The sequence below is a fragment of the Falco biarmicus genome, chromosome 9 (assembly GCF_023638135.1).
Source record: "Falco biarmicus isolate bFalBia1 chromosome 9, bFalBia1.pri, whole genome shotgun sequence".
In the NCBI taxonomy this organism is placed as follows: Eukaryota; Metazoa; Chordata; class Aves; order Falconiformes; family Falconidae; genus Falco; species Falco biarmicus.
The window spans coordinates 27,188,589-27,202,429 of NC_079296.1; the positions used below are offsets into that span (position 1 = coordinate 27,188,589).

At 57.1% G+C, this 13,841-nt stretch overlaps 1 protein-coding gene across 2 annotated transcripts; it reads right to left on the bottom strand.

The window, feature by feature from the left end:
• Window positions 1-395: 395 nt before the first annotated feature.
• FGF8 (fibroblast growth factor 8) lies at window positions 396-8,832 on the bottom strand. 2 transcript variants are annotated; one of them, XM_056352300.1, is made up of 5 exons: window positions 8,621-8,832; window positions 8,487-8,523; window positions 6,244-6,424; window positions 1,851-1,957; window positions 396-760 (listed from the first exon to the last, which is right to left on the bottom strand). In XM_056352300.1, exons 1-5 carry the CDS (start codon window positions 8,650-8,652, stop codon window positions 473-475), a joined length of 645 nt encoding a protein of 214 aa, XP_056208275.1. In that variant the 5' UTR covers window positions 8,653-8,832; the 3' UTR covers window positions 396-472. The 2 variants fall into 2 exon arrangements, with proteins under 2 accessions (XP_056208275.1, XP_056208276.1); XM_056352301.1 differs by having other exon boundaries at window positions 6,244-6,391; window positions 8,621-8,763.
• Window positions 8,833-13,841: the final 5,009 nt, after the last annotated feature.

Here is a 13,841-nt window from a genome sequence, read left to right on the forward strand (position 1 = left end):
TAGCACATCACTCCCAGTTTTGGATTTCCATTTTTTTTTTTTTTTTGCTTGTTTGTTTTAAATGATAATTCTTTTCCCCTCCTTTCCCCCTAGAGCTACAAAAAAAAAAAAATTACAAAATAAAGCACGACCCCAAACGGACTAGAACATTTCTAAGTGAAGGGTTCTTCCCCTTTCACCAGTCTTTGAACATTTCATTTCTTTTAAAGCTGGAGTACAAAAATAGAGCCTCTCTCTTCTTTCTCTCTCTTTTTTCTTTTTTTTTTTTCTTTTTTTTTTTTGTAAAAACCAAACACACCCCCCCCCCCCAAATTATCAACTAGAGCAGGTAACTTTTTTTATCCCCCCCCTACCCCCCCCCTTTTTTTTTTTATTTAATACCCATATGGGAAAGTCTCTACATATAGTCCACCCAGCTCAGAGGACAGTCCTCCAGGAGAGGTGCAGGGCAGGGCGGGCAGAGGCAGGCACATCAAGGGCCCACCCTGGAGCTGGAGTTTCTAGTCCTTTTACTTCTCCGGTTGAAGGGGTAGTTGAGGAACTCAAAGCGTCTGTGGGGCTCGGTGGTCTGGTGGCCCTTGGGAAGCCTTTTCATGAAATGTACCTCCCGTTGGTGCTGGCGGGTCTTAGAACCCTTGCGCGGGCGGCCCTTGCGGGTGAAGGCCATGTACCAGCCCTCATACTTGGCGTTCTGCAGCGCCGTGTAGTTGTTCTCCAGGACGATCTCCGTGAAGACACAGTCCTTGCCTTTGCCATTGCTCTGAGAGGGGACAGAGGAAGAGATTTAAGCAACGGGTGCTGGGTCAGAGGGCTGCTTCTCTCTACTGCAAACTGGGCTGGCTGATGCTGCAGCAGGGTTGCAGTGCCTGGGGGCAGCCAAGGGCTCACTTTTCCCACCTCTTCTCCTACAGGTCAGAATTGCCCAGAATCTGCTTTTCCTTAGAAAGCTGTGGGGACCAGGCATCGCGGCATGGACAGACGCTGCTCATTGTGGCTCACATCCCCAGTGTGATGTCAGCCCTGGGCTGTAAGCCCCAGTGCAGCTTGTCCCAGCCTCCACTTCCACTGCAGCCAGAAGGGGATTTTTGCCTGCTCCCATCCTGCCCCCATCCATATCAGAGGCTGGATTGCCTCAGCAGCATCACCATGAGCAAACTGTCCATCTCAGTGGCAATTCACACACCCATCCTACCCTCACTGGGGTCTTTAATATAGGATGGGCATCAAGGGGCAGGAGTGGTAATGTGGGGTCTGTAGGGATGCTGCCCATGGACACAGGTAGCAGGGAGCACAGGGCAGCTGGGGGCTGAGCCCCTCCCCGTAACAGCCAGCAGCAGGACCAGGGAGGTGACCCGAATCAGCCAGCCCCAGGGAAGGAGCTGCCATGGAAAATCCTCCCAAACAATCACTGTCCCAGTGGGATTTTGCACATCCACCCGCCTCTGCCCCCGAGGAGGGTGCATGAGGCTCTGGAGGGAGGGCGTGACTAACCCGTGCGCGGCAGGCCAGGCCTTGGGGCCAGCCCCACGGAGCATCTTAACATTCCTGGCACTTGTACCATGTAATCGGGGAGAATAGCCCAGCAATCCGCCTATTTGTTCGGGGAGATACAAGGAATGCGCCCCACACGGCACCCGCCTGCCTTCCTTGCTCCACGCCTTGCCTCCTGCCACCCGGGCTGCAGGATGGCTCATCCCCCTGTCCTCCAAAAGGCTGGGCTCGCGGAGCTCTGGGGACCCCCACCTCACCTCCCCATCCCCACTAATGGGCTCTGTATTGGGTAAGAGCTCCTCTCTTGGCAACCCCCACTCAGCACCCACACCACTTCCCTGGCTTGCCCAGCACCCTACCTTGCCGATCAGCTTCCCCTTCTTGTTCATGCAGATGTAGAAACCTGTGGCTGCCCCCTTGATGCGCACACGGCTCCCGAAGGTGTCCGTCTCCACGATGAGCTTGGCTGGGGAGAGCAACAGGAAAGAGAGATGGAGGTCAGAGACGGAGGCTCCGGGATGAGGCAGGCACGGGGATGGAAACCCCAGCAATGCACCGTGGTGCTGGGCACTGCAGGCACATGCTCTCTGGTGACTGGGCCACAGAGCCCTAAGATCAGGGCATGAGGTTAAAAGCCTGCCTCAGTCCCTCTACCCTGCCACTGTGTCCCTGCATGACCTTGGGCACATCCCTTTGCCACCCTGAGCTGTGCTGAAGGGGGAGTAGCTCCGCCTCACCCAGCTCCACAGGGCTCAGCAGTTTAGATGCTAGAGAAGCATCATGGAAGGGAGGCAGGGCAGTGAGCAGGGCACACGCCAGCCAGCGGAGAACAAGCCAGCTGTCCTGCAAACAGAGGCAGGTCTGGGCGAGCCTGCAGGCAGGCAGCAGGCAGGCACCCTCTGGAAGAGCACGGCGTGCTGCCAGCTGTCCCCAGCCCAGGGGACGCCGCTCTGTGTGTCTCTGTTGGGCCAGGGCTGCAGGAGGAGCAGTGACTTTGCAGCTGGCAGGGGAGGCGTGAAGGGTACGGCCATCCTTTTAATGCCTTTCACCTTTGCACGAGTCGAGAGGGCGTATTGATTTGGTCTCAGTTTTTTAATGGAGGCATCGATCGACTTCCGAAGGAGCTATGCAAATCGCTGGGTCGATGGGCCGCCTATAAATAGACCTGTCACCTTCCCTCCCTGCCTTCGCCCTGGGAACCCGAGCCCCAAAGCCCATCCATCCCCAGGGAAGGGGGAGGATGGGGACAGGACATCCTTCTCCCCAGCCCTGCAGCTGCTGTCCCAAGCACAAGCCCAGATGAATATGGTGGCTACCTGTTTGCACCTCAAAAGGGCTGTGCCAAGCACCAAAGATCTCCCCCATGGCACTGAAAAACCAGCCAGGACTGTCCCATCTCACCACCATCACCTCTTGCCCAGCATCAGCCCCTAGCACCGTAAGTGCAATTTGGCAAGGTAATTAGAGCACAGCCCATGAGCCTTCCAAGTGTCTAGCCTTGTTATGGGAATAAGCCCATTGATGCCCTGTTTCTCCTCTCCAATCTCTGCACAAGGGCTGCTTGGTTGCTCAGGACTGTGGCTCACCCTGGCTTGCACATTTCTACCCCAGGATGCTCAGCCATCGGCAAGCCCCAGCAAGAGCAACGGTGCAGCTGTGAAGCGGGTGGCTTTGCAAAACGATGCTCCGAATGGCAGAAGGAGGCTGTGGGCACACACACAAGCTAAAGCGAGCCTAAATCACCCTCTGGGCCAGGAGCAGACTGCTGCCTCTCTGTCTCCGTGATGCCCAGATCCTGCATCCCAGGCACTGCTGAGGTCAGCGGCACCAAGGGTGGGGGACAGGGAGTGGACAGTGCTGGCAGCAGCTGGGTTGAGCAATGGAAAGGGTGTCCCAAAATTTACTCAGGCCAACTGATTTGGCACTGCCGGGCCAGGCAGGCTTGAGGTACATACAGACACCCCATCTCCACACTTCCTCCTGCTAATATCATCCTGCAGCACTTCTCGTCCCCAAACTGCCCCATGCCCCCAGCCCCCTACCCCCAGCTGGGCACAGCCTGGACTATGAGAGCTGAAAAATTTGGGAAGAGCCACCTCCAGATTATGCCACCCCAGCACCAATGCCCAGAGCCTGGCACACACCCAGAATCCCCAAAACCAGCCACGAGAGCCACAGTACTCAGCAAAGGAAGCGCTGAGACAGTGATCCCCTATTTATCTATATTGGGGAAAGGGTGAGGAATTGATCTCTGAGGCAGTAAAAGGTTCGAGGAGAATTGATTTTTCTCTCAGAGAGATAGAAAAAGCGGGGAGGGAGGGAGGGACAGAGGAAGGAGGGAGGGAGCAGGGAGGCCTCGGCCCCAGTGAGCACAAAACCCCGCTTTAAAGATGCGCGTCACTTCACTTTTTTTTTTTTTTTTTTTCTCTTCCCCCTCCAAAGGGCAGCTGTGATTTACAGCCGCTGGCCAGGTTGCCACCTCGCATGAGCCCAGCCAGCATGCTGCTCCAGCCCTGCCACCCGCAGAGGATGAGGACAACCTGTCCCCAAAGACCTCTGTCCCTAGACCCATGCAGGCAAGCCATGAACCCCACAAGCCCCAGCCCTGACCAGCAGAAAACCCTGGCACAGATGAAACCGGCAAGTTGGCAGGGATGCACGGCATCCCTGGCGGCTCGCGGGGTTCAGCCCCGGCTGCGGCCAGCAGCGCTTTGCTCGGTGGCAGGCACAGCCTGCGAGGGACGAGCCAGGCTGCACCGGCCGCCCGCCTTCCCTCAGAATTAAAAGAAGTCAATCAAATATTGACAATTAAGACAGATAACTGAAAACACCAGACTCGATGTTAAGTCGGCTGTAAAAATATCAACATGGGGAAAGGGGTCATCTGCAAAAATAAATCAACCCCTTTTACACACCCACCCCCCAAAAATGAGATTAAAAAAAAAAAAAAAAAAAGCAGAAGGGAGAGCTCAGGAAGGGAGGCTCTTTGCTGCAAAAGTGGATTTCTAAATAATGATTTGGGGGAGTCCTTATTTTTGGTTTTCCCCTTTTTTGAGGGGAGGGGGAGCTTAACATTTTCAACTCTATTCTTTCACTTAAGTGACAGATTTATCCCGGTAAAATTATGTTTCATGCTCAAACTTTGAAGGGAAAGTGGCTACGTAAATGCTGAAAAAATGCAGCGAGACACACTTGATCCCCCAACTGGACTGCGAAGAGGAGAAAGTATTCAGGAAATGTTAAAAAAGGTGAAAGTAAGAAGCGTTTTAATAGTTCTTCCAGACATGGGGGCCTCCCTAGAGATTCATATAGAACAATCCTGAACCTCTATTTTAACATTTACAGACTTGCAACTCTTTTAAAACTTTACATCTGAAAAACTGCTTGTTCTCTTTCTGGTTTAGATCAGTCTTCATTTTCTTCCTTAGCTCTTCAAATGCTTAACCTTTTTTTATTACATTTTAATAGAGTTTTTCAAGCCACCACCAGTCCCCTCCTTCTGGCCTTATTTAAACCTGGTCATTATTTAAATATTCACTAACTGCTTTTTGAAATCCAGGCATTATAGGTCTAAAACAAGATGGGATTTTTTGCTTGGGAAATTAGCTAATGCCTTTTCAAGCCAGAGCTGCTCCAGGGTGGGAATAATTTATTTGGAAGATTAATGCTGGATGTATGGAATACCATATAGATGGAATCCACGCTGTGCTTGCACTGCTAAGGTCCAGCATGAAATTTTCAGCCAAACTAAAATGAAGAGAAAAAAAAAAAAAAACCACAAACAAAAACCCCCAAACACCCACACCAGAAGGGGAAGGAAGAAAAAGTGTTTCTACTAATCTCCCCAAGCAAGAAAGGGAAATTGCAGCTAATACCAAAGAAAAACAGTTGTGATTCCTATGTACAACACACAGGAATACAGGCGCTTCCCTGATGCGGGTGCCGGATCTGGCCTCACGCAGCCAGCCCCCGGCAGTGCCGGGGCTCGCTGGCCCCACTGACCCCTGCGCAGCATTTGACCGTCCCAATGTGTCATTAGCGTACACGATCAAAGTATTTGGGCTTTGAGTGTCCCCAGTGGAGGGATCGGACCCCCTGCCCTAGGGAGGGGGGAGGTTTTGGGGAGGGGGTGCCAGGGCAATGGCAGAGGGGCCGTGGCACAGTGCAGGCTCTTGTGCCTGCAGAGTTCCCCCGCTTTGTCTCTGGAGACGCTGCAGCATCTTCACCCACAGCCAACTGCCTCGCTGAGCCTCTGCTCAGGGTTTGTTTTGAGGAAGGAGGGGCAGGGAAACGCCACTTTGGACAGTTCTAGTGTAGGGAAGGCTTCCAAAGCAGCCGTGTCCCCCTGCCACCCTCCACCCCCTTTTCTTTTTCAACTTTTCTCTCCATTTCTTTTCCAAAAGAAAGTCTCAGAAATTCCCAGCCCTGCAAAGGGCTGAAGTGACTGATGCTGCTCAGCACACTACAGCCCCAAGCCCTCCAAGTCAGGTGCAAACCAAGAATTAAAAAGAAGGGAGCAGAGCCCATCTTGCAAGAACCAGTCCCCTCCCTCAGCACAGGGAACCTGCCCTCACCTTGAATCACACAGCCGCTGATCGCTGACCCCTATGTTCTCCCTTTACAAGCCCCCACAAGCCGAACGATTTTAATGATTTCTGGCTAACAAACAGGACGGAAATCATCAATCGCTGCGCTGGGCTGCGAACACCTCCCCAGCTCCCCCACACACCCGCCCCCATTGCAAGTCCTTACCGTGCACATCCCCATCCTCTGCCATCGCATTGATTTTCTTGTTGTCCAAGATCTGCACATGTTTCCCACTGGTCCGGCTGTACAGCTGGTAGGTACGGACGAGCCGTCGGCTGAGCTGATCCGTCACCAGGCTCTGCTCCCTCACATGCTGTGTAAAATTAGGTGGGGACTGAACAGTTACCTTTAGGAAATTAAAAAATATACGACACACCATTATAATCTCTACTCCTCAGAGGAACGAACGGGCTGAGCAGAGATCGCCGGCCTCCAGCCAGGCTTTACAGGGAGGCACAGAGCCGGGACGGCAGTGGTACCTCTTGCGCCACCAAAGCCTCCCTGGGAGAAGGAGCATTAAGCTCCAGGACACAGCGACCAGAGCCCTTTACAGAGCCGTGCCAGCTCCAGACGTGCCCTAAGCAGAGATAGGCAGGTGACCCGGGAGCATGACAGGGCTCAGTGACCCCAGAGGCCTCCCTGGGACTCAGTGGGTCCCAGCTGGCACTGGGGTACCAAACATGGGCATCAAGGCTGGGAGGTGGAGGGGGTCTGGAGAGGGGCAGGAGGGCGCTGGGCTGCCCCCCAAAGGGGCTGACACACTCATCCCGCACCTTTCTCGCCTCTGCAGGAGCACACTACTGCTGCTGCTGGCCCGGACACGTACCCCAACAGCTGCCTTTCCTCTGGGTCCCAAGCTCTGCTCCCAAACACCCCACTTATTGACCTCTTTAAAAACAAAGTCCCCAGAGAAGGTAGAGCTATAAGGTGTAAAAATCATGAGAAAACCATGCCCCAGCTCAGGTATAGAGTGGCACAATCACCCAAGGATACACAGTTGCTGCCCATGCAAACCCGTCCCTCGCCCACAGCCAGATGTTCGGTGCCGGCAGAGGGGTGCCCATGCCCAGCACACCCGCTAGCCCCAGAGCCGCAGCTGAGCTCAGCCCCTCCAGACCTGACACTGTTGCTCCTGGGCTTTAAATGATTTTCATGAGCGGCCAAACCTGCTCCCCCCTCAGCCCTGGCTCACGAGCTTGCACAGAAGTCTTTTTTTCCCCCCTCGTCTCAAATCCCTCTTTTAAGTCTGGAAAGTTTCGCTGCTCCCTGACATTTATAAAGATGTATTCTGAGCAAATGTTAGGAGATAGCTCCTTTCAACATCAGAAGGCTGGGACTACCCCCTACCACCCCCACATCAAATGGGAAGATTTCCTCCCGTCTTCAACAACAACAACAGAAAAACCCAATAAAAGCAAAAGCCACTGCTCTTCCAAAGCTGGCTTTATGGAGATATCTCCCCTTGACAATGTCATCTCTCTCCCTCCGCTTCTGCCTGTGCATGTGTGTTTCCTATAGACGGGTTTTGGATAATGCAGCAGGATTCTCTCCCCAGCTCTGATGAGGGTACCATGTGGAGGAGAGGTCATTAGCCATGCTGCTATTTGGTCTCCATCTCATACTCCAAAATATTACAGCAATGTTTTTATACAACTGCACACTCCCAGCGCTTCGCTCCCTCCGCTTTTCGACTGGAAACTAGATTTTTATTTTTTCTTTTTTTTCCAGCCTTCCAGGAAAATTAAAAAAAGGGAGCTTAAAGGGCATTTTAAACAAAGCTTTTGCACCTGTGATCTCAGGGGGAAGGGGGGTTTCACCCCAGTTTGCAGGCACACTGCTCCCAGCGACCCGTGCCTGCTGGTATGCGGGTGTTGCACAAGCTCTGCCCAAGCTGTTTAATCTATTCATGACACTTCTGTCTCTGGCAGATACAAACCAGCGATGCTAAAGTCTGACAGTTTTAAGCTGAATCAAAACCTGCGCTTTTCAGTAAGGTTTTAGCGGCGTTTCTTTCCTCTTTTTTAATTCCGCTTTACTTTTTTTTTGGATGAAGCGGCATAGGAAGAAAACGCCGGACAAGAGGAACGGGGGTATATCCACAGTGCCATTCAGAGGCGGGGAGGGACGGGACCTAAAGCTGCTTAAAACTAACCCTGCGCGATTCGCTGGTACCCCGGGAACCCCCTGCCTCACAGCCCGAGCCCGCTGCACGTTATTTTGCAGCCCGGGGGGGGGGGCTCCCCCCTCGGCCTCGGCTTTTTACAGCCGGGCGACTTTTGTCTCCTGGGTTTTAAAGTGTTCCTCCGTCCTCCCTCCCTCCCTGCCGAGCCCGGGGCGCTCGGCGGCGGCTGCGGGGCACCCCCCAGCCCCCGGGGACAAACAAAGCCGGGCGGGCAGCGGGCACTTACCTGGGCTTGCAGGCAGAGGACGAACAAGTGCATTAACCTGGGAGAGAAAGCAGGAGAAAGGTGTGAACCGGAGGGGGGGCGGGGAGGGGGGGGCTGCGGGCCCGGGGCAGAGGGCCGGGGCTGCCGGTACTCACACGTAGCTGAACAGCGAGGAGCAGGGGTCCATGGCGGGGCCGGTGCGGGGCCGGGAGCCCGGGGCCCGGCGGCGGCGGGGAGCGCCCGGGGGGGCGCGGCGCGGCGCTGCCTCGTCTCCTCGCCTCCTCTCGCCCTGCCGGCGCGTCCTCGCCCCGAGGAAAGGAGGGCACAAGCGGCTACAGAGGGGAAAGGCCCCCGCCCGCCCGCCCGCCCAGCCCCCGGGGCGCAGGGCCGGCGGCCCCCCGCCGCGGGGCACCCCCCGCCCCGCTCCGCTCCGCGGCCCCGCTGCCGCCCCGGGAGGCGGCGAGCCCGGCCCGTGGCCCCGGCGGCGGGGGCGGGCGCAGCCCCGGGGGCGACCGCCGTTACCGCAGGGGGAAGCCCGTCCGGACCGACGCCCCCTCGCCCCCCGACCCCCGGCCCGGCGGTACCTGCCCAGGCAGAGGGGGCGGCGGGCCAGGTGTCGCCTGGCTCGGGGCTGGCACTAAGCGCCGGGCTCCGCGGCGGTCGCCGCCGGCGGGACGCCCTCCCAGCCCCGTGCCTTAGTTTCCCCATCCGTAAAACGGGGCTTAAGGGCTGGGAGGGAGGGAGGGGGCGTAGGGGCTGCGGTTCCCCCGCTGGGGGCTCGCCGCTCCGCGGGCGCGTTGTGGATTGGGACCGGGCAGGCAAGCCCTCCCGGGACGTGCCAGACATTAAAAGGATTACCGGGAGGGGGGAGGATGGAGGGGGTCGGAGTTCCGAGAGCGAGCGATGCTGAGCAAATACCGCAGCCGGGGTGGGGAGCGGGCAGCGGGACCCCCCCGAGCATCCCCGCCGGGCGCTTACCTGGTGAGGCGGGCGGGCGCCCTCAGGGCCGGCGGTGCGGGGCCATGGGGCCGGGCGGCGGCGGCGGGACGGGGCTCAGCCCCGCAGCCCGGGCAGGGCCGCCGAGGGCTGCATTGTTCCGGCGAGCCCCGGCGCTCCCGGCCCCGCCACCTGTTGCGCACCGGGGCGGGGGCTGCGGCGGGGCTGCGGCGGGCGGCCCCCGGGGCCGGTACCTGGCCGGGGCCGGGGCCGGCGCCGCCTGCTCGGCGCTGAGTGACAGCTGCTAATTTGCCGGCCGTGCCCCGCTGCCGGTCCCCGCGCTCCCCGCGCCCTCCTTTATCTTATCAGAGCCCATAATTACAATTGCTATTTTGTTTCCTCGAATCAGCAATCAGCGCTATCTGCCGCCGCGGGAGAGGCAGCTCCTGTCAGCCGGCCTCTGAGTGACAGAGCGGCGGGCTGCACCGCCGCACAGGCACACACGGGCGGGCACGGCCCGCCTGCACGCACACGGCCCTGCACACGCCTGTGCAGCCCCTGCACACACACAGGCACGCCCGCAGCCCGCACACGCACCCCCGGGCAGGCCCTCCACGCGCACACAGCTTGCACACGCATACGGCCCTTCGCACGTGGCCCGCTCCTGCCCACTCCCACCCCTCACACACACAGCCCCCCTACACACATGTCACCCTGTGCACACACACTGCAGCCCCCCTCCCCAGCACAGGCACGCACTCTTTGCTCACCCCCAACCCCAAAATACATTCCCCCCCCTACATGCACATACACACACCAGCCACAGGCACAGGGCGTTTCTCCCTCTCGCACACACGCTGACATCCAGCTTGCGCATCTTCCCCCTTGCTCAGGCAGCCAGTGCCCCCAGACACACGTACACACACACACACACACCCCCCCGCACACTCAGCCTTTCACCCCAAAGTGCTGACTACAACCACCTCCAGGGATGGATCTCCCAGGGATGCTGGGGGTCTCACCTGGGCTTGCCCAGCATCACCATTGCCGGCGGGTGCTGCAGGCTGGCAGAGGAGCCTGGGCACTGCCCATCCCTGGGCTGGCCCCACAGAGCTCAAGGCAAAAAAACAGCCCCTGCCATCAGTATCGTCAGACCGAGCCCAGCACACGGCAGGCAGCTGTCTTGCTCCAGCCAAAATTTCCCACAAAATCAACCCTTTGTGCATTTTTCTTGGTGCAAAAGGCCAGAAGGATGTTTCTGAGTGGTTTTCCTACATGTAGAAAGAAGACTTGGGCCAATCAACTGGAAGTCTTCAGGAGCACCACAGGAACAAGCAGGGTGGATACTGAGGGTGCTCTGCTGAAGCAGAAGTGGGTTTCCATGGGTGGCACACGCTCGTGCTCTCAGCTTGTCAGACCAGCACACACTTGGGAGAAAAACTCTCCGTGTTGAGCTCTGCGAACAGCTGGTGTGCCACAGCATGACTGAGGCAGTTCCACATATCCACCTCTCTGGGTTGCCTAAGGAAAACCAGGCAAAACCAGAGCAGGCAGCACTAGATATTCCCAATGCTCTAAATTCAGACAATCCTTGCTTTTTTTACTTATAAAAAATTCAAGAGGCTTAGGCACTGACAATTTCTCAGATGCTGCTCTTGCTCACCAGTGGCTGCCCCTGCTTTACCTCCGGCGGGCACAGGGTTGGGCCGCGCGTTATCCTGCACACCGCACACCATGTTCAACAGCACTGTGTCCAGCACAGCCACAGCCCAGCCTGCTTTAAACTGGGAGATTTATGGTGTCCCGTACGGGGTCAGAAGCAGCCGTGAGCTGACAGCCCTGCGTGGCCCCTGCCCTCGGCAAACAGGCTCAAGTGCCAGTCAGGGCTGTAAAATCGAGCCGGTGCGGGATCACCCAGGGGCGGCCACACTTTGCCTGACAGTAGATGACAGACGATGCTCCTGCCAGCCATCCTCGGGCCCACAGACAAAGCCTCCACAGCCCCCATCCTACCCTACCTTTGGGCAGGGGACAGACATGAGCAGGGTGGTGATGGCAGCCGGGGACAGGCAGTGTCACGGATGCTGGGCTCATCCCACCTCTGCTGCTGCCTCAGCTCACGGCTACGGTCTGGTCCTTGCCGGGAAGCTGGGTGCCTGCACAGAGGCATTTGCCTTCTTCCCTTGGTGCTTCCTAGCCCATCACAGGGTCACCCATGTTTGCATCAAGAATACATCCCACGCGTCCCCTATTTGTTTTTTAGGGTTTAAAAAAATGTTTTTGGAAATCCTCTCTTCTGTGCAAGGCAGCACAAGGGAAATCAGCCTGCCTATCAGCTCCTTCACAGGCCATCTGAACTAAGCCCCCTGGTCTGTGGGGCAAGGGTCCCCTCGGCACTGGGCTAAATGGTTTGTCTGGCTCTCCTGCAGAGCAGAGAAATCCCAGCCCTGCACTCCTGAGACCAGCTGGGCCTCAGGCCCAGCTGCTGTGGAGCTGGTGGAAGAAATCCCCTCCTGGCAGAAAGACTTGGGGACCTGCTGTGTCCTTAGTGCTCCAGGCAGCCATCAGGCTGTGTTCCCTGGAGGAGGCTACCAGCGTGGTCCCATCAGGTCCAGTTCTGGTCCCCCACTAGTGGCTCCATTGCCCTGATCTGTAGAACTGGGACCATGTTTAGGCTGGGCAGGCGCAGAAGCGTGTTTCCCTCAGAGAATAGCTCGTGTATTTTATGTTCTTCAGGGATGTTAATTGCTGCAGATTTGAGCACCAGAGCTGTGAGCTGCAGCCTTCCCATCCCTTTTCCCATAAAGCTGAGGATGCCCAGCTGAAGCCACAGGGCTGCAACACCAAGAAGCAGGAGCTGAGAGAGGAACCAGGACACAGAGGTGGCTGTCCCAGGCCGGCTGGGGTCCAGGCTTGCTCTCAAACCTTCCCCACCTCTGCTTCCCCTTTGCACACCACATAAAGCCTCCTGGCAGCTGGGAACCATAGGTGCAGCTCCTGGAGCAGCCTAGACTGCAGCCTGGCAATGAGTGGACATGGAGAGAATTTGAGGAGATGGAGGGGGCAGCAGGTGAGAATCTGTGAGACCCTGGGAGGGGGCTGTCTGGGTTACTGTACAACAGAGACTGGAGACAGCACAGGGGGTGTTGTGGGAGTTCTCTCCCCCTTCCCTCTGTGACTCTTAGCACTGAATCCCCCATCCAGGGCCACTTCAGCACCATCCCTGCTCTCTCCCAGGATGTCTCTTAGCACATCTGCAGGACATAGCTAGGTCCCATCTCCAGCTTCCAGCTTGCTTCTTCCAGGGCATCATCCCTACCTGGCTCAGTCCAGGTCAGAAGCGGTCCACGGACAACCCTCTCCTCTTGCAGGACAAGGGACAGCCAGAGTAAGCCCCTGTGCCCCACAAGAGGTCAAAGCCACCAAGGCATAGCTGTTACCAGCTCCTCCCTGAGCATCAGCCTAAAACCTCCCCACTAACATCACTTATTTTAGAAAGGTGGAGCCAAGAAAAGCCACACCAACCACAGCTTTAGGGACAACCAGTCCAAACTAGGGTGAGTGGAGGCAAGAGCTCCTAGCAAACTAGGACTTCGCATCACAAGAGGAGGCCAGGAGAATTTGGGGTGAGGGGATAGCCAGCAAAACACCTGCAGAAGGTTTGGCTTGAACATCTCTTTACCAGGGGAAATTCTCAGGTGAGGAAACAACCAGGACATCACTGTCCCTTGCAGACCAGGGCCAACAGGCACAGTTCCCTGCTCCTGCCAGGCCAGGGACATAGACAGAACCACAGCACTAATCCCAACTGATGGAGGAGGGAAGCACCTGCAACAGCACACTGCAACACTGAGCCAGCTGGAGGGCAAGGAGACCTTCTCTCCGCAGACACAGAGAGCTTGGAGAGCCTGCAGAGCGGTTGCCTTTGAAAGTGGAGAGACACTGTAGGTAGTGGGGTGGCTGACATGGGGCTGAGGGTCAGCCAAAGGCAAGGGCAGACAGAAATGAGGATTCTGGAGCATGGGCAACAGTGCCCTGCACCCGAGCATCTCCCTCCCCTCCAACACCATGTGATGGAGAGCCAAAATGCACGAAACCCAGGATCCTGTAAGACTTTACAGCCATGCCTGGAAGGTTGCTTGGCCATAAACCAGCTTTCACTGCCCTAGAACAAACACGTGGAGGCTTCCCAGCAGAGCCAGAGAGATGCTAGCCCACTCCACCCTCACCCTTCCCAGCCCCACAGCCCAGCACCCCCAGCCCTGCCCGCTGATCCTTCACAAAGGGACTGCAGCATTAATGGGGCGTTTCAGAGGCAACAGCAGCTCCTCCATGGCTGAGCAGTGCCGAGCAGCCTGGGGCGATCCCACTGCTAGCCATTAACCTTCCCCCCACCACCACCCCATCCCCGAAGGGAAGGAACTTGGCCGAACCCCACCG